We start from the raw sequence: 18,592 nt of genomic DNA, 5'->3' as shown, positions 1-18,592 counted from the left end.
CTAATACAGAGAATCGTGGTCTCATTTTGGGGTAACTATATAGTCGGGCAATATAAGGTTCAAGCCACCACGTTCAGCACTGTAATTACGTCTTTGCAAGAAATTTGAGCAAATCGAGTACGCCCGAGTATGCCCGTCGCCTAGTGCCAATAATCCGGCCATGGGTCGAGAAGTTGACGAAACATTGATCCTTCCAGAGAACACGAAGCGTCGTGTCCAGGTTGCAGCAAAGCTTATCCAGCGTTTGAAGGAAGCTCATCGAGATGGACGCGTAAGTGCGCAGAATGAAGCGTGGATGGATACTGGACCTTGTTTTGACAAGGCAGACTGGGACTTTTCAATGTAGTCGTTGATCCATGTAGTTTAGTGATTGTTTTTATATACATGGTTTGTGATACACAATGAAAAAAAAACTGTTGGACCGGGTTCGAACCTGGCCCGAACCTTGTGGACCTGAACCTGAGGTTCAGGTTCGAGGTTCGGGGGGTTGGGGAGCGAACCTGGAGGTGCGGGTTCGAGGTTCAGGCAAATGTGCCCGAACCTGGACCGAACCGGACCCCGGCCAGACTAGGGCAAGGCTTCGAACGATGGATGGATGGGATGGGATGGGGTCGAAGTCGCATCCATGATAAATTCCTATTCTACCACCAGAACAATCCTGATGACAACCTTGGGCCTATCACTCAGTCTCTACCGTGGGCACGGTCAATGAGGAGGAATGGAGAGTCTTCCAAATTTCCGGGATATTCCATATCATCAACATTCCGAGCCCTACCTGAAGCAAGAAATCTCATCAAGCAAACATACAGTGTTCATGTCAACCTACCCGCAGATCAACCTAAAGGTATTACACAGAAATGGCACCTTACTGCCTATTTCAGCCAAGATACACTTGAATCTCTGCAGACTGTGGACTCTATCCCAGGGGTTGGAGGCATGCTACCACCTGAAGGATGGTTTTGGAGTGCAAGGACAAGAAGAGGACCCAGCAGAAATGGCCTAAAATCCTTGACATATTCTCCTCTATCATCTTATGACCTAACTTCCCCATACTTGCTTCTCTCAACCCATCAGAAAGAGGTGTCCTCATCATCACACACCCACGACACTCTGTTATCAGAATCAGATACCAGTCCTGAGTCATCCAAATCTCTATCAGCAGCATTGTCCTGGGGATCCAACAACATCCCGTTGGATCGCGTGGAAGTCTCACAATGCACATCAGTACCTCGCCCCAGCTCAGTAGATGAGGCTCTACAACATCTATTTTCGAAAAGGTTGCTAGATAGCTAAGCCGTACCGCGGACACAATTTTCGGATTTACGTACGACTCGGATATCCATGTAAGAAGGGAAGCGATCCCTCTTACAAGTTACATCTTCAAGGTGTAATGGACTTCAAATCACATAACTTCCGATCTGTTCATCTTTTATGAATTTGTTACCTTGATACATAGGTTGTTCCGACTTTACTCATTCTTGCGCTCGGTGTAGTTCCGTACTCGTTTTTCACCCTTTTCATTTGATCTCGCTGCTTCGTATGGACTTACGAAATACCTCAATCTTATTTTTCCTTTCATCCACGAGGATCTGTAGCATGGGCATGATTATTTCGTGACTGCCATGGTTTGGACTCACCGCTCGACATTGTACTTCCAATCCTTTTCTATTCCGGAATAGCCACGCAGATTATCGTCGTAAGTATAGTCGCCTGTTGTTGTCCCCCGATCGTAGAATGACCTATGATATTCTACGTTAGCTCGTCACTACATTTCTCAACGATCTGGGCGGTTCAGCGGTAGGTGCTTCCGCCACCTACCCCGGGTTCGAGTCCCAGCAGTGTAGATAAATAAATCCTCTCTGAGGTTCATTTTTCTCCTAAACAATGTTCGCTTGGTGCGAACTGAGGATCCGGATTCTGGAGTGAAGTACATTTTTACTTTGTTCGCGTAGTACAACTAGTACCTGTATGTATACTTGTGTCCCCTAAGGTAGTTCATTTCAACGATCTGGGCAGGTCAGCGGTTAGGCGCCTCCTAACCACTCCGGGTTCGAATCCCGGCAGTCAGATCTATAACACCTTTCCTGTTTCGTTTTTTCCCTGAGTGGTTCGAACTGCGGAGGTGGAATGAAGTATACTTTTACCTGTTTGCCTTGTTGGTAGTCATATTGGAGTTACTGTGGCTGTACGAGCCATCGGAATCAATCGGCTCCGAACCCGTTACTTACCGTACCCGCAGTTTTCTTTTCTTTACCGTTTACCTCCACGTCGACGTACATAGGCTAAACGAGTTGCTCTTTTCGTTCCCTCCCTTGCTCGAATCTCAACAAGTCATACCATCGCCAAGAAATCAAATAGAGTTGTAGGAGTAAGTGATACTTCATCGTGGCACAACGCCATCACAATAGTAAAACAATCGATATATCATTCATTCAAAAATCAGTACGTATATAAAATCACACAAACTGGGGACCATTTTAGTCAACCCTTCTTCGTCGACGCCAGTTGAATGGACGCTTGACACGTAAAGCAAACAGAAAAATCTAATCTACGGATGTTGAACCCTTGCGCGTGAAGATCTAGATCTACCAAATCCTGGTCTCTAGCAACAAGTCACTGCTGCCCTCCAAGCCAATGCAAGCTTTGAGGAATGCATCGAGCGCGTTACGCTGCCTGTTGAGGCTGTTGACGACTTCGGTGCCTACATCAAATGGATTAGCTGGGTTCAAAGCCGATGGCAGTGAGAAGACTTACCGGGCTTGACGAGTGGAGCCTTGAGCATGTACGAGAGCAACGAGAGGACACTGTAGAGAGGCTGAAACTCCCTGGTCTCGGCCTTGCGGTACTTGACGCGAGTGAGGAGTTCCGTGAGGATAGCCAAGTCGAGGATCAAAGGCGTAGCGAGGAGGGAGTCCTGTAAAGGGTGTGAGAAACCGAACAGAAAATAGAAAGGCTTGCGCGACGACATACCTCGCATTCGTTGAAGATGTTGATAGTCGACCGACCACCGCAGAAAATCTCAGAGTAGTACTCGTCGATGGCCCTCTTGGAGTCGCCGACAGCGGGAACATACTTGATAACCACGACATGGTCGGGATGCTCGCCCTTACCCTCCACACCCGCCTCAGGAGCCTTGAACAACAGCCTATTCGCATTGACCATATCATCGACGACACTGCTCTTGCTGATCTCCTTACTCCTGAACTGCCTCTCCGCAGAAAGGTTATGACCATCGTTGTTACCGAGATGGTTGTACGACGCGATGGACAACGGCTTGATACCAGCGTTGACGAGGAACTCGGCCAAGACGGACTTGAGCTTGGTCTGGCCCGACTTGAGATCGTCACCACCGATGAACGACTTTTCGCGTTCAGCGAGCTCGATGATACCTGGGACGAAGGTGTTCTGGGGAGCGCCGTTGACGAAGGGTTCACCCTCGAGGATCGCAGCGACTGCGAAGACGGAAGAGGGGGAAACTTCCGGGTGGGAGGTCTTGATGGCGTTCAAGATGTTGTCGGCGGTGTCGTTGACACCGGGAATGAGGTCGCTGTAGCGCTCAGTGTTGGCGGTCCAGAAGACGACGACGCGGTCGAGACCGTTGTCCTTCTTGAACTTGCGAATATCGGCACGGATATGCTCGAGATGGGCTTGCTTGTCGGAGCCCGGGATGAGATTGTCCGCACGCGCCTCCTGGTTTGCAGCGATGAAATCAGGGTAGTAAATGGAAGGAAGAGGCTTCATCTGAGCCATGTGAGGAGCGACTTGGCGCTGGAGGTCGTAGTCGAGAACACGAGCTCGCTCCATCGCCTTGTCCAAAGACAAGCCAGAGATGTCCCAACCACCGAGAACGAGGTCGTTGGGGTGCACCATAGGCAGCACATCGGAGACTGGGACGTGGATGTCCTTGCCAGTGGCGGTCTCGGTACCGATGCGAACGGTGGAAGCACGAAGAAGGGAACCAATATAGTTGGGCTGCTGGACGCCCGCCTTGGTATGCCAGATGACATTGTGACGGTTGGCAAGAATGGTCGCACACAAAGTGGTACCATTGTTTCCTCCCATACCAATCATCATCAGACTAAAAAAAAGACACGTCAGAAATGTGAAAGCGACAGCGACGACCGCACACGTACCCAGTCTTCGAAACTTGGCGCTTGGTCTGGAACTCGAACGACTCGACGGTCGGGTTAACGATATACTGTCCATTGACAACGGTAATATTGGCATTACGGTTGTGGAATTTCGCAGTAATGTGCTCGTCGGTGAAGGACGTATTTTCGGACTGCACGACGATGGCGTGCGGGCGACGAGCAGCGGTAGGGTGAACTGGCAGAACTAGTTCGGATTCAGGGGTGGTGTATCCGGAATCGTTGGGAGCCATTGTAGATAGATATGGGTGTATATGCGAAATAGGTGGACAAGTAAGGACTTAGAACTGTATGAGGAACCCGGCCGTCGTGTGTTTCGAGCCGCGATGAGAGTTGTGGGAGCTGCAGAGCTGGTTCGAGTACATGCACAAATGCAGTGACCCTAGGAAAATAAGATTGTCTGCAAGAGAGAACGAGGAAGCAGACGATGAGGGTACTGCTTCAGTAAAAGGCAAGGCTTTTATAGCTTTCAGGCGCTTGGAGGATGTGGTAAGGAGCAAGTAGGGTTGGCAAGGTACCGGAAATTTATCGAATTAGTTCAAAGTCCGACTGCCGACGGTGGTTATTACTTAGTCGTACGATCTGTGCCGTAAGCAGCCTCTTCCGCCGGCTTTCCGGTCTCCTTTCCGTCAGCCGCGTCCTATGCCTAGGCTTGCTGGAAAATCTGTATTTTCGAAACACCATTGGCCAGTAAGTATGCAGTAGGCCTCCCTCAAATACTGCGATAGCTTGCTACTTGTGCATCAGGCTATTACTCAATACAAGGTTTGATATTGATTCTTGCATTCTAATTTTTGATCCTCGAGGCGCAAGATCAAGCTTTGTTGTTGACATCTTTCATGTAATGAATGGTCATGGGGTGAACGATAACTCGATACTACCCCAACGCCACCCTTCAATTGCGACAGTTTTTTGATGCTAGGCATTGCCGAAGGTTAAATCAAACCTCCATCTCACAATTAGCGTGATTATCACTGTCAATCACTGGCCACTAGAAGCGATTTTCTTATCAGTTATTGTCGTGGGGCACGTTCATTGGTCGTTGGCGGAGATAACTACAGCCCATGGAACCGTCTTATCATTTGTTTTGGCGCCGGAGCGACAAAGGCTGAAGGATATTACTCTTGACCGAGCTTGCTCTTAGCCCTACTTGGCCGCAAAGGACTGAAAGGAGGGTGGTCCAGAGCGATCTACGGGAACATGAGAGTATCACGTAATAGCGTGTGGGTCCAAGTAGATCCAATCTTCGGACCGGTTATGATTGCTACTCGAACCGGTCCCCACACCTTGGAAAGTTCCCCTAACGAGGAAGATGGCGGCGACGATACTTGGAATGCTATAAAGAACATGATACGACGTTTCGGAACCGTCACACTGGCCCGGTGTGCGGGGTACGCGTTGGTTTGTGATGGCCGCCATCGTTCCATGAGTGGGCTATTTAAGATCCGTTGTTTGCATCAACCTGACTGCACACGAGTTTGTGATACTTAACTACCACTGAGAGGCTTGAATCCAGCATTCAGAAGGCAGGCAAAGACAGACGCTGTTACCGTGACGACTTGTGACAGCGGCCCACGCTCTCCACGTGATAATCTCGGTATTTACCGGTGTCACAAACAAACAACCGTTTCTGGACACGCGCCATTTCTTTCTTCTGCCACCACCGCGCTTCTTATTCATCCAACAAGTCCAGACTTACGCGACGAAGACCCAAGAAGACATTTATCTGTCTTTTCATTGCTTCGTGCTTCCCCTTTCACGCGCGACACCCTCGAAAAATGGCTGAATGGGCCTCGGACTCAAATAGCGCTCTCAAACTTTCACTGGGTGAGCACAGCGGCAACGAGAAAGAAAACGTGGGCTAAGGTCTTTCATACAGTGCGAGCAGCGTCAGACAAAGAAGTGCTGGGCGACGACGAATCCTATGAAGACTTTCATCCGTCATTCACCTATCCTGTACGTGCTGCATCTTTTTCGGCTAGGCGTGGCTTCAGTGGTTCAATATCGTTCTAATAGATATTTGGAGAAGATGAGAAAATTTACGGCTACAAAGATCTCACCATTGACGTGTGTATCTCGAATATGGCAGCAAAATTATCACGCTGACTTTTCTTTCAGATGCGATTCGCTTCGGGATCTCTGGCCCAGTTCTTGGCCGTCAAGTATACACAGAAGCTGGGAGCGTCGTCTACAGTGGATGATGTTGAAGGTACTTTGAAGGATTTCATACCTCCAGGTACGTTGTTTGGTCTAGCCACCAAACCTCCAGCTTATCTTTCGCAGGGTATTACACGGACGAGGCTGCATTTGCTGCCAAGGTGGAAGAAGATGCGACATCCTTCAAGCCTCTCGGGAAGCTAATTCATTCATATTCACGTCCGATCCCGACGCATAAAGGAAAGGGCAAGGCCACTGAGAGTACAGAGACTGTCGATTATGAGGTTTATCATGTGAGTTGCCATACCACCCCTTCCAGCGTCTGAATTGCTAAATGCTATGTCTCAGACGACATGGGACACTCCCGGATTCAGGGAACATCATCGAAGAATGCAACTTTTTATTTTGTTACATATTGAGGGCGGCTCTTATATCAACGAAGAGGAGGATCAATGGGAATTTGTCGTTCTGTAGGTCGTCTTCTGTTGCCGGCTCGTATTGCACTCACAGCTTTCTTTCTAGGTACGAGAAGCGCAGACGGCGGGACGGCAGTTTTACATATCACTTCGTCGGCTACTCGTCCTTGTACAACTTCTACCATTTCCCAGAGAAAGTCAGGTTACGGCTGAGGTACGTGACTGGGCGAGTTCTCTTTGCATTCATCTACGACATCTCCCAGCCAATTCGTCATCCTCACTCCCTATCAACGACAAAGCCATGGATGTAAGCGTCGTTTCACTAAACGCGATCTTGGTTCACTGAATGCTCCACAGCTGCACTATACTCCGCCCTCTATCAATACGTTCTCTCTCAAGACCATATAGCGGAACTGACAGTAGAAGATCCAGCTGAGGCGTTCGAAGACCTTCGGGACAAAAACGACTTGAAGATGCTCTTTGCCAACGACAAGTTCATGCAAGAAGGGTTTGGAGGTGATGGCCTGTCGCACGGTGGAGGCCGTGTTGGTGGAGTGGGTAAAGGCGGTCGGAGTGGTCGAGGTGGATATTCGAGTAAAGGGAAACTGGGACCTCCGGTTGATAAGCACTGGGCGGAAAAGTGGAGGCAGAGCCTCAAGATCGCTGGTGTACGTGTCACCTTCCTCCCGAGGCAGGTGTAGTTGGGACTGATGAAGATCTGACAGCGCCAATTCAATCGCCTCGTTGAGATGCTCATTCAGTCGCGATTGGACCCAGCTGACCTTCGAGCATATCGACTGCAAGTCAAAGAACGCCTCTACAGATTTAACTTTGTGAGTATTAACCCTTCCTTCCCATCAAACTTGAGTCTGATCTACACTGTCGATAGGAAACTCTTGCGCAGCTAGAGAAGGAAGAGCGATTGGAGAAACTGGAGGAGACGTTCCAGAGTGTTCGGGAGGACTATTCGCGGATATTGGCATTGGTTCGATGACTTTGACGGTGTGTACTGATGTTGTATTCAGTGACGAATGCAGTTGTGTATAATCGGGCCGAAGTGTGAGAATAAGAACGGTGTCTACGGGCAACACTTGGCTTTGTCCATCTGTTCGACGTCATAACCGGCACTTACGTCCGTCTTGGCCTAAAAATCTGACTCACCCAACTCTGGCATAGATCTTTAGTTCCACCAACTTCGTTTGCAGGGAAATGGGTACCATAACCCATCGCTCGCCTGACCCGTAGCGTTCAGTGGGTCCTAACACTGAGTTATAACAGAGGCGACTGTACCTGAATAAACATTAAAGGCAACAGAAACTTCTATTTTTCTTCCAGAAGCGTGACTTTGTTGCCCGTCCGACGGGCCGTGGGGTAAGCGCCCATGATGCGAGGTATCATATAAAGTAAAGCTGACATACCCAGCGGTCTTCGTTCTCACAGCATGGCCTCCCCAGAAATTGCCTTCAAAATATCCATCCCGGACGACAAGCTCAAGCTCCTCCAACAAAAGCTTGCTCTGGTGACCTTCCCAGATGAGCTTGAAGACTCCGGAACGAAGTATGGCGCGCCGCTGAAGGATATCAAGCGTCTGGTTGCTCGGTGGCAAGACGGCTTCGATTGGCGGGCCCAAGAAGCCGCTCTCAACGCGGAGCTCCCTCAGTTCACTCGTGATATCGACGTCGAAGGTTTTGGAGTGCTGAACATTCATTATGTGCACAAGAAGAGCGAGGTCGAGGGTGCTGTACCGTTACTGTTCGTTCATGGATGTGCGTATTTTCCTCCAGAATCTGTGTGTGTAGTGGTGGTGGCTGATACATCATCACAGGGCCAGGAAGCTTCATCGAAGTACGAAAGATTCTCCCCCTGCTGACCGCATCATCACCGGAACACCCGAGTTTTCATGTTGTTGCGCTGAGCTTGCCGGGTTATGGATTTTCTGAGGCAAGCAAGAAGCAAGGATTCAAGCTCGCGCAGTACGCTGAGGTATGCCTCTTCACGAACAGGCCCGGAGCACTATTGACGTTAAGGCACATTATAGGTCGCTCACAAGCTCATGCTGGCGCTCGGTTACAACGAATATGGTGCGTGACTGTTAGTACCTTTTCGTGCGACACCTCCTGACTTTGCGCTTCCAGTTACTCAAGGTGGAGATTTGGGAGGCTTCGTGAGTGCCGTCTCTCCCTGAAACACAGCTACTCATCAATGTACTCATGCAGATCACTCGAAAAATCGCTCTTGTCTATGGTGGCCAGCATAGCAAGGCCTGGCATACCAATATGCCCTTGCATGTGTCTTTTTCAACTCCATCATTCGAAGAGTCTGATTGTCTACAGAGGTCGTGCCCCGACTCTGTACGAGCCCGTACTATACCTCCGCCACCTCTTGACACCGTATACAGCTGCGGAGAAAGCCGGGATGGCGCAGTCTCAGTGGTTCAACACTAAAGGATCAGGCTACTTTGCAGAACAGTCTACTCAGCCCCAAACACTGGGATATTCACTCGCCGACTCTCCAGTAGGTCTTCTTGCGTGGATTTATGAGAAGTTGGTCAACTGGACGGATGCGTACCCTTGGGATGATGATGAAGGTGGGCTGTCCCGAAATTTCGTCTCCGTCTCCTCATCTAAAGACGCGTGTTCTTTCCAGTCTTGACATGGATATCCATCTATTTGTTCTCGAGATCAGGACCTACGGCGTCCATACGCATATATTACGAGGTTTTTTCATCTGACATGGGTGTCTGGGGAGAAAAACCTACTATTCCCAATGGCTTGTCGTACTTCCCAAAGGAACTTATGGCTGTTCCCCGTATGTAAGTATCTCGGATGTCCTCGAACGGAAATTCGTACTGAGTTGACATTACAGCTGGACTCGTACCACTGGTAACATCGTTTTTGAATCCGACCATACCGGTGGCGGGCATTTTGCGGCGCATGAAAAACCTCAAGAGTTGGTGGATGATGTGAGGAAGATGTTTGGGAAGGGAGGGTCTGCATTCGGGGTTGTTCCTGGGAAGACTGGTTATAGGTGAGAAATGCGGGGAGACATTCGATATTCGACTGATGGGCCTTCCAAGTTGTGACAACCAGGCCCCCAGGACGAAGCTGTAGTTTGTATATGTGATATTGGAATGTAACGGTGTCTTATCAAGATTTCCATTTGTCGCGCGGCGCATAAACATCCTTCATCCAAGGTGTATTCCATGCTCAGTCGGACTCCAAGGAATGCTTCCCTTTGAACTCCTTCATAAGACACCGGGACCAACTTCTAGGGGCTGTTGCAAATGAGTTTCATGGCTAGCAGGATTTGCACCTGTCATGAGCTTCGGGTGTCATAACCTAGACACGGACCAATGCAGAATCAATTCAAGTGTCAATGTAGTACTCATCTAGAGCATCGTAGCGTTTTCCTCAGGTTCAGCTCTGGTCATTCCAGTGTCCACCGGAACGCAGGTATGGGAAGAACGATGTTCACTAGTTACGCCTCCGAGTTTTAAGGAAACAGATCTCTTTTTATGGTGTTTCGCTTTGACATAAATGCCCTAGTGAATGACGCATGATGCATGATGTTCGACGTCGACTCGACGACGAATCGGGGCGTGAAGACCTCGTTCCACGAGATCTGAAACATGGCATCATATGAAAGCTGGCTCTTCATGATGGAAGGAAGGAAGTTGGTTTTATTAGTCGTCGGTGCTCCTTAAAAGAAATGTAACGGTTAGTTCCTTTGGAAAGGTATAACGTTAGCTAAATTACTCAGAGAATAACTAAATGCTACGAACAAGCGTTCCAGAAGAAAATTTCCAACCTCTCTTACACCTCTTGCGTTGGAAACGTTTAACTAGGGTACGAAATCGCCATTGAAGGATATCCAGTATTCTGCCATGGTGACTAGGCGGAAAGATAGCTTCAAATGGGACGCGCAGGGAGCCGCTTTCAACGTCGGCCTATCTCAGATTGCTGATGATAGCAAATTCTCCAGCTCTTCCACAGTGTAGAGGGGATCCGCAGCCCTTAAAAGCTGGATCTAGGTATATTACGAGGACATTCTCTTCACTTCCCACTGAAGACATAAGATATCAGACTAAATTGGAACACGACTTTTCTGGTCTGTGCCCATTCTCTTGAACTTACTGTCCTTGTGATAGTCATGAAGTGCGTCGAGGCAAAATACCTGAAGTTTCAGCATCCCGTAAAACACTGACAAGTCCCGTTCCGGGTGAGGTACTATTCCAGCTATGAACACACCCACATTGTTTTTTTTTTTCCGCTGCATCCTGAATTGTAGTCGAAGTTATAGATATCATCACTTCCGGTTTGTCGAGTCCGCGCCCTGTTGACAATCTGTCACTCAAGAATTTCCCTAAGTTCCAAAAAGACCAGGAAGACCCCGACAAGCAGGACCCGTTCAACTGCGGGAGTATCAATGAGACGTCGTGGTGATCTGTATGTGATGCTTCATTCATGTACTAGGCTTTCTTTTCGCTTGCAGGACCTTCAAAGAAGCTCAGTTGAACCCAGAATTTACGTCTCTCTCGCTCATAAATCACACACATAATTGCATACGTAGGGAGTACAACATACACGATTACAATGTCAAAACTCTTCACGAATACGAGACTGCGAATTTCATCAGCATTCACAGTCTACATCTACGTAGCCTCGAAACTCACCACTTCGCAACTACGCGCCCTCAGAACAGAAAATAGACGAGAGACGGTCGTTGTTTCCAGCGAACCAGTTCAAGCTAGCGTCGCCACTGCTGAATAGCAGATCGAAGCAGTCGTCGTCGGCAAAATAGTAACATGCACCACAGCTGCCGGTGTTCGTCTGATTGTAACTGCACCAGAACCAGGTGAGCGACAAAGAGCAATGCCTCATAGTAAGACACTTACGAGCTCACGACGTTGTCGTTGAATCCGGACCAGCCAGTACTGGCGGTGCTGTTAAGGCACTTTCCGATGGGGACGTTGTACTTCCAATCACAGCCAACGTAGTACGCATGATCGCAGAGACGGATATCAACTGCTGCAACGATGGGCGTTAATACAACGAGAGAGAGAGCGGCGAACTTGGAAGTGAGTTGGACCATTGGATATCGGATATCGGATAGCTAAGTGCTGGTTCGATGGGGGGAGTTTGAAATCCTACGTTGCATTTATATACGGGAGACACGAAGTTCGAGGCAAGCGATGAAGCCGGATAGTTAGCTAAAGAGATGCCTGCGAAGTTACGAGCTTTGTATGGCTATAGTCAGCTGTCATTAATATTATTGAAAGGATCCACGTACGCGTTTGCTTATTTCCGCGGGATTTTCTGGTCTACAAAGTATGCATATCTGATCGTTGGTGCCTCACGTCGTGCTTGCCACAGATGTAACCGAGCCTTTGTCACTCACTTCGCTGTCGTCCAGCTTCGAGATTCTAAGGTCAATTTCCTATGTTACTACTTATCCTAGTGAATGCAGTCCTAGTGAAAGAAGAGTTGCGAATTTTCGATAACGGCGAAGTAATCTGCCTCGAATGGAAGGAGTAGACCCAAAAATGTAGTAGTTCTCTCGGTCGCTACACTAGAAGGATTGGTCAGATGATATTCGCTTTGAACTGCCAGGCATCCGGCGCTTCTGGAGTATACATTCATATGCGACTAGTGAAAGCATCAATCTGACGACTGTGTATTCTAGATACGAATCCGCGGCGCAAGGAAGGAGGAGAGGTGTGCTTAACTTGTACCTCGTGGCTTATATAGAACTGCTGGATGTCATTTGAATGAATACATACGGCCGAATTAATTGAAAGATGTTGCTCGGGTGTTTGAGCGAATGCGCCAGAGAATTGAAACCTTTAACACGGGCTTCTTTTGTGGTGTGTGCATCGAAGAATCTGAACGTGGGACACAATACAAATCCTGTCGTCGTCGCTTCTCCTACCAAGATACTCGCTTCCTTTGGGCACATACTCTAGTCGACATACAGATGGGTAAAACGCTAGTGCCGAGTGGTGGCACGAGACTTACCGTCTGAGTTGGAAAAGTTGTGCTATATCCGCAAGTAGCATTCAGTTTCTTTTAAGAATGAGAGCAGCATCCATAAACTCACTTTTAATACCGCATACAAGAGCGGATTCCTGACGGCTAGCGATATTACAGAAAATTCTACGCAACGACCCACTCAAACACCTTACATGATTTGGCGGCTGGTCTACGTCTCGTGTCAAAGATTGAAGCTAAACGCTACGCGCTAAGGCCGAAAAGACGTACCATCACGGAGCCGTCTCGAACGGCGACTGGGAACATAGATATGCTATCGGTTGCTCATCTCTGTCGGAGTCGTAGGCTCGATTAGTTTTAGCTCCGAAGATAGGGCGGTGACTGGCGAAACTATTGCGAGTCACGGCATAACATGTGACCTTGTTGATTCTGATCCCTTCCGGACCGGTAGGATAATTTTCTTCCTCCACCACCATCAAGACGCCGGCAAGCTATCATTCGCGTCTTGGGCTACTCTTCCTGCTTTTCGACGAGTTTTCCGAAGGACAACAATGGCAAGGAACAACGGCAAAGAACAACGGCAAGGACGAGAGTCTAAGGGTACAGATCGCATTGCGGGTTACGTAGCTCTAGTACTATGTGCGTGTCTCCTCCTGCCCACCGCATTCTTACCACTCACACGTTCATCCAGATATCCGTATGAAGAATTTTGGGATGTATTTCCAGATAGTTTCGAACTTGGTTTTGAATTCCTCGTCTTGCGGTATGTCAAGGCATCGATTTTTCTTCGCTATACTGTTGTTTCTTGCATGGAATGCTCTCAGCAAAGGAATCTCTGAACCTTCTGCGCTCAGTGTATTTTCCGAGTACTGTCTGGATCAAGAACGACTCGCCCTCACTTCGTCGTCCTATCCAGCCCTGAATTCCTCTTAATCGATGATTAATGTCGCAGCGTACATCAAGGACAGAATACGGAAATATTGCATGTCGGCGACGACGCGAACATCATATGCAGGCGGATTACTCAACAGCTTCTTGATAATGCTGTGATTACGAGTTGACTAGGGACCGATGTTTCCAAATCGTGGATTGCGTTGAATATGAATGATTCCTTTGCAAGATGGTGAGATACACGTCAGTCTCAGTTCAGACCTTATACTAATCAGCGGTGAAGGCGAGTGTGCGAACGTCTGGGTTCGTCTCACGGTCCAAAGAATTATCCGTAGCACCCTAAGACAGACGAAGACGTTTCTCATAGATATGTTCAATGTGTGTCGTCAAGAAGCCAGTATTGCCACTACCAGGAGGCTAAGATAGTCGGTAAGTAGATCCTTGGTGAACATGTACACATTCAGAATCGAAATTATTTCGCTGTAATTCACAAAATAATATAGAAGGACAGAGTTGAATAAGAAAGTCAACTAGAAGACAAAGCAGGCGGATTTGGAGTCTTGGAACCGCAATGTTTATCCTCTCGGTTGTCACTAATGCTATTATCAACATGTAGGCAATAGCTAATTTCCTCGTCCCTCATGAGTGCTAAGCGACCCCGCAGCACACACGCCCACCGCATCTGGAGGTCCGAGAACCGCATGAAGGCTTCCTAAGTAATTCCTCTGAGAGGACGGTTCGGGCCGATGTGTGAGAACGAGAAGAACGGTATCCGCTGACAACTGGCTATTCGACACTAACAAGCATCTCGGCATACTGCCTATGACTGCATAATAAACATTAAAGGTAACGAAAAGCTCTGTTTTCCATCCAGAAGCCTGACTTCGTTCTACCGACGGGCCGTGGAAGTAAGCGCCCATGACATGAGTCATCGTATAAATAAAGCTAACGTACTCATCGGTTCCGTTCTCTAAATGCCCCCCATGGCGTCCCCAGAGACTCCCTTCAAGATATCCATCCCAGATGACAAGCTCAAGCTCCTCCAACAAAGACTTGCTCTGGTTACATTCCCAGACGAGCTTGAAGACTCTGGAACGAAGTACGGCGCGCCGTTGAAGGATATTAAGCGATTGGTGGCTCGGTGGAAAGACGGCTTTGACTGGCGGGCTCAAGAAGCTGCTCTCAACGCGGAGCTCCCACAGTTTACTCGTGATATCGACATCGAGGGTTTCGGAGTGTTGAATATTCACTATGTGCATAAGAAGAGCGATGTCGAAGGGGCAGTACCGCTGCTCTTCGTTCATGGATGTGCGTATTATCCTCCAGATTCTGCGTGTGTATGCGGTAACTTATGCATTGTTATAGGGCCGGGAAGTTTCATCGAAGTGCGCAAGATTCTCCCTCTTTTGACGGCGTCGTCGCCAAAACATCCGAGTTTCCATGTCGTTGCCCTGAGCTTGCCAGGTTACGGATTTTCTGAAGGGACCAAGAAGCAAGGATTCAAGCTCGCTCAGTACGCTAAGGTAGGACTGTTCACGAGCAGGCCCGGAGCATTACTCACGTTAAGACACGTTGTAGGTCGCCCACAAGCTCATGCTGGCGCTCGGTTACAACGAATATGGTATGTAACCGTTACTTATTAGTTTTTTTGGGATCGTCTCCTGACTTTGTGCTTCCAGTTACTCAAGGTGGAGATTGGGGAAGCTTCGTGAGTGCCGTCTCTCCCTGGAACACAGCTACTTATCAACATACTCGTGCAGATCACTCGAAAAATCGCTCTTGTCTATGGTGGCAAGCATAGCAAAGCCTGGCATACCAATATGCCTGTGTAAGCATGTCTTTCCTCATTTCACCGTATAACGGGCCTGACTGGCTGTCTGCAGAGGCCGTGCTCCAACTCTTTATGAGCCCATACTGTACCTTCGCCACCTCTTGACGCCGTACACGGCTGCTGAGAAAGCCGGGATGGCGCAGTCTCAGTGGTTCAACACTAAAGGATCAGGCTACTTTGCAGAACAGTCTACTCAGCCCCAAACACTAGGATATTCGCTAGCTGATTCTCCGGTCGGTCTCCTTGCATGGATTTATGAGAAATTGGTGAACTGGACGGATGCTTACCCTTGGGATGATGATGAAGGTGCGCCGGCCCGAAGTTTCGTCTCTGTTTTCTCTAACGTGGCGTGGGGTTCTTTCCAGTCTTGGCCTGGATATCCATTTACTTGTTCTCGAGATCAGGTTCTACAGCGTCCATACGTATATATTACGAGGTTGTTTCATCTGACATGGGCGTCTTGGGAGAAAAACCGTCCATTCCACAAGGTTTATCATATTTTCCCAAGGACCTTATCTCCGTGCCTCGTCTGTACGTATCTCCTATGCTTGCCGTGAGTGGTTTACTGAGCCATCATTACAGCTGGACTCGTACCGTTGGCAATGTCGTCTTTGAATCCGAGCATACCGGTGGTGGGCATTTTGCGGCGCATGAAAAGCCTCAAGAGCTGGTGGATGACGTGAGGAAGATGTTTGGGAAGGGAGGGCCTGCGTTTGGGGTCGTTCCCGGGAAGACTGGGTATAGGTGAAGGGTGCGCCGGGAGAGTTATGTTTGATACTCAGCGGTTGATGAGTATTCCAAATCGTAAAGTCAGGCTGATAGGATGAAGTTGAAGGTTCGTGTAAATATTGGACTACAACAGTACGTCTTGGAAACTATCCATCCAACTGCTCGCATTGCAAGTCTAGCTAGTTATGAGTGCGAAGTTGTGAGCCCATCAGGGAAACTTCAATTCGATTTCTAAATCATTGGCTATCTCAATATCGGCACTCCTGCCTTGTTCACTATGAGAACGTGGTAAGACCTAGATTCTAACGAAATATTTAAATTTGATATCAAACTTCTGCCTGGTAGCCACTTGCACACGACGGGTCTGAACTAAGTCGTGACTCGATCTTTGCCGCGTCTTTGTTTTGGCAATGTCAGGCTTATGGGCGAATACTTAAATTTCATATTCGGCTTCTGCCTGACTTGTGACTCACTCTTCGCTTATGATCTTTGAACTTCTATTGTCTTGGCAATGTCAGCAGGGTCAACACCTTGGCGTCGGTTGGATCACCGATATTGACTTTAGCTATCCCTCCAGATGATGGGTATGAGAAGAACCATGCCGCGGAACGCGCGACCCTCTTTGTCGTAATGATACCTGGTGATGCTATTATGGTACGAAACATTCCGACTTATGACTCGAAAAATGGATACTCAAGTTGATATACTTTTTTTCTAGATATTTAGATGTTGCGTGTTCCCACAGCAGCGCTGGTAAGCCGAGCATTTTCGCATGCTAGTATTCATATCGATGGTAAGCTATGCCATAAAACACCCCTGTGACATTTTTCCGACGATCCGTGCAAGTAAGCGCTCATGACATGAGTCATCGTACAAATGAAGCGGTGGGCCAGTGCAGGGCATGGCAGATCCGAGTCCTGTGTGACCTGGGGGGGAAGGCTGAAAGCTGTCAAGCAACGATGTTCAACAGATATTTCAATGACAAGTGAAGATGAGGCCCTAGCAGCACGAAATGAAACGGAAGACAAAGAAAAAGAACAGGATCAACTAGAGTGCACGACACACAAACAGAAACGCTGAACATGAAACAAACAGAGGGAACCACATGGAGAGAGACAGCAAGCACGCCTATCTAAACAAGAGAGATGCGAAAGTAGAAGATGGTCGATTAGACAGCGGCGTATCAACAGACAGCCTAATTAATTAAGTCCGGCCACCAAACGAGACTGATAGCAAAAGAAGGAAATTGTGCACGACAAGGATCCGGAATTGAATGGTAATAAAGGGAATGGTCCCAAACCAAAACAATACAGCTCGGACAGAAGCAACAGAGAAAGAGAGGGAAATGCAGCCAACAGTCGCATGAAACTAGCATATCTCCAAGGACATATCAAGCCATATGTCAGACAGCACAATGTATTAGATGAGCTGATGAACAGTACGCAAAAAGAACAAGTCTCGAGACGCAGAGTGAAAGAATAGCTCCTAAAATGAATCCGCGTTCGATTCCAACGACCAACGCGTACCAAAAAGGGTCAGATAACCAACAAGGAGGGAAGTCGGGGTCAAGACTCAAACCCACATTTGCACACCAAAGCATCAATTTCTTCCTACCTCATTGACGGAAACTGACAGCGATAAATGTTCCGAACAGCGATGGACGAGAACTACCACACAAAAGGCGGCTAGTATGTAAACCACCATAGCAGACGAGACGAGAGGCGTTGATCGGAAGGGGATACTCACAGCGGTGTGTGTTAGGAGGAATATTACACACACGTAGGATAACAAAGGCAGGTTCTTCTTGAGTCAAGTCGACGAGAACGGTGAGCGAAGGTAAGTACTTATAGCAATCAGAGACGCAACAAATGGGATAACTCACATAAAAACCATAGATTTGAGGTGACGGAACCCTAGGTATTTCGGAAGGACGACATCGTGGAAACGCAACTGTCGATCATCGCGGTAGCCTTGAAGAACGGCCAGAAAAAGATCAATCTGAAATTACAATCAATAGCACTCATAGATGAAGGATTCACCAAGATAAGTGCCAACCATCTGAGGGAAGTCAAGGCGTACTGACAACAAGAATAGTAAAGGGAAAGAACGACGCACAACAAGAGCCTGAATGAGAAGAACGAGAAAAAAGATCGAGTCAGAGAAGGAGAGGCGCCAGTTAGCAGAGCTTCGAAGCATAAAGGAAGATACTGAACTATGCATACTACCAGCGAGCCAAAAATATACTGTTAATCATGTTGAAAGAGAGTTAAAGAACTAGAGCGCAACAGGGATGAGGATCCCCGATTCTTTCCGAATGGAGTGAGGAATAGAGAGGGTGTTTATCAGGGAGTCCGCGACCGATCGTCCACCATAGACCGTGGGCAGGGGCTATTTGGCAGTATTTTATTTTGCGTGCTAAATCTTTAGAACCAA

General features: G+C 48.2%; 8 protein-coding genes across 8 annotated transcripts; 5 read left to right on the top strand and 3 right to left on the bottom strand.

The window, feature by feature from the left end:
• Window positions 1-414: 414 nt before the first annotated feature.
• On the top strand, window positions 415-1,696 carry EV420DRAFT_1569350 (uncharacterized protein; the record flags this gene model as incomplete). The annotated part of the gene is made up of 1 exon (XM_060474222.1): window positions 415-1,696. A coding segment is annotated over one exon (768 nt), but the record flags the coding sequence as incomplete, so codon positions are not given.
• A 483-nt stretch (window positions 1,697-2,179) lies between these two features.
• Window positions 2,180-4,672, bottom strand: EV420DRAFT_1339365 (uncharacterized protein). The gene is made up of 4 exons (XM_060468912.1): window positions 4,134-4,672; window positions 2,971-4,078; window positions 2,755-2,914; window positions 2,180-2,701 (listed from the first exon to the last, which is right to left on the bottom strand). Exons 1-4 carry the CDS (start codon window positions 4,379-4,381, stop codon window positions 2,586-2,588), a joined length of 1,632 nt encoding a protein of 543 aa, XP_060326029.1. The 5' UTR covers window positions 4,382-4,672; the 3' UTR covers window positions 2,180-2,585.
• A 1,007-nt stretch (window positions 4,673-5,679) lies between these two features.
• EV420DRAFT_885549 (acyl-CoA N-acyltransferase) lies at window positions 5,680-7,818 on the top strand. Its single transcript, XM_060483871.1, has 11 exons — window positions 5,680-5,975; window positions 6,028-6,104; window positions 6,165-6,215; window positions 6,267-6,384; window positions 6,432-6,598; window positions 6,654-6,775; window positions 6,828-6,935; window positions 6,985-7,028; window positions 7,079-7,389; window positions 7,447-7,554; window positions 7,611-7,818. The coding sequence occupies exons 1-11, from the start codon at window positions 5,927-5,929 to the stop codon at window positions 7,713-7,715; spliced, it is 1,260 nt and encodes a 419-aa protein (XP_060326028.1). The 5' UTR covers window positions 5,680-5,926; the 3' UTR covers window positions 7,716-7,818.
• Window positions 7,819-8,162: 344 nt separating this feature from the next.
• Window positions 8,163-10,163, top strand: EV420DRAFT_1714591 (Alpha/Beta hydrolase protein; the record flags this gene model as incomplete). Its single annotated transcript, XM_060479676.1, has 8 exons — window positions 8,163-8,487; window positions 8,547-8,704; window positions 8,760-8,802; window positions 8,857-8,885; window positions 8,938-9,011; window positions 9,055-9,308; window positions 9,368-9,533; window positions 9,587-10,163. 8 exons carry the CDS (start codon window positions 8,163-8,165, stop codon window positions 9,750-9,752), a joined length of 1,215 nt encoding a protein of 404 aa, XP_060326027.1. The 3' UTR covers window positions 9,753-10,163.
• A 1,151-nt stretch (window positions 10,164-11,314) lies between these two features.
• EV420DRAFT_885460 (uncharacterized protein) lies at window positions 11,315-12,162 on the bottom strand. Its single transcript, XM_060483870.1, has 4 exons — window positions 12,011-12,162; window positions 11,616-11,957; window positions 11,394-11,560; window positions 11,315-11,340 (listed from the first exon to the last, which is right to left on the bottom strand). The coding sequence occupies exons 2-3, from the start codon at window positions 11,810-11,812 to the stop codon at window positions 11,404-11,406; spliced, it is 354 nt and encodes a 117-aa protein (XP_060326026.1). The 5' UTR covers window positions 11,813-11,957; window positions 12,011-12,162; the 3' UTR covers window positions 11,315-11,340; window positions 11,394-11,403.
• A 1,015-nt stretch (window positions 12,163-13,177) lies between these two features.
• EV420DRAFT_1569314 (uncharacterized protein) lies at window positions 13,178-14,108 on the top strand. The gene is made up of 3 exons (XM_060474221.1): window positions 13,178-13,347; window positions 13,400-13,831; window positions 13,883-14,108. Exons 1-2 carry the CDS (start codon window positions 13,260-13,262, stop codon window positions 13,639-13,641), a joined length of 330 nt encoding a protein of 109 aa, XP_060326025.1. The 5' UTR covers window positions 13,178-13,259; the 3' UTR covers window positions 13,642-13,831; window positions 13,883-14,108.
• A 288-nt stretch (window positions 14,109-14,396) lies between these two features.
• On the top strand, window positions 14,397-16,401 carry EV420DRAFT_1569305 (Alpha/Beta hydrolase protein; the record flags this gene model as incomplete). The annotated part of the gene is made up of 9 exons (XM_060474220.1): window positions 14,397-14,505; window positions 14,572-14,907; window positions 14,965-15,122; window positions 15,178-15,220; window positions 15,279-15,307; window positions 15,360-15,427; window positions 15,483-15,736; window positions 15,796-15,961; window positions 16,013-16,401. Coding segments are annotated over exons 2-9 (1,214 nt in total), but the record flags the coding sequence as incomplete, so codon positions are not given.
• Window positions 16,402-17,560: 1,159 nt separating this feature from the next.
• EV420DRAFT_1569301 (uncharacterized protein) lies at window positions 17,561-18,283 on the bottom strand. The gene is made up of 2 exons (XM_060474219.1): window positions 18,042-18,283; window positions 17,561-17,969 (listed from the first exon to the last, which is right to left on the bottom strand). Exons 1-2 carry the CDS (start codon window positions 18,050-18,052, stop codon window positions 17,759-17,761), a joined length of 222 nt encoding a protein of 73 aa, XP_060326023.1. The 5' UTR covers window positions 18,053-18,283; the 3' UTR covers window positions 17,561-17,758.
• Window positions 18,284-18,592: the final 309 nt, after the last annotated feature.

This window comes from Desarmillaria tabescens (genome assembly GCF_030435595.1).
Source record: "Desarmillaria tabescens strain CCBAS 213 chromosome Unknown EV420scaffold_45, whole genome shotgun sequence".
Lineage (NCBI taxonomy): Eukaryota > Fungi > Basidiomycota > Agaricomycetes > Agaricales > Physalacriaceae > Desarmillaria > Desarmillaria tabescens.
Note: the sequence above shows the minus strand (reverse complement) of the source record. Positions and strands in the feature narration are given on the sequence as shown.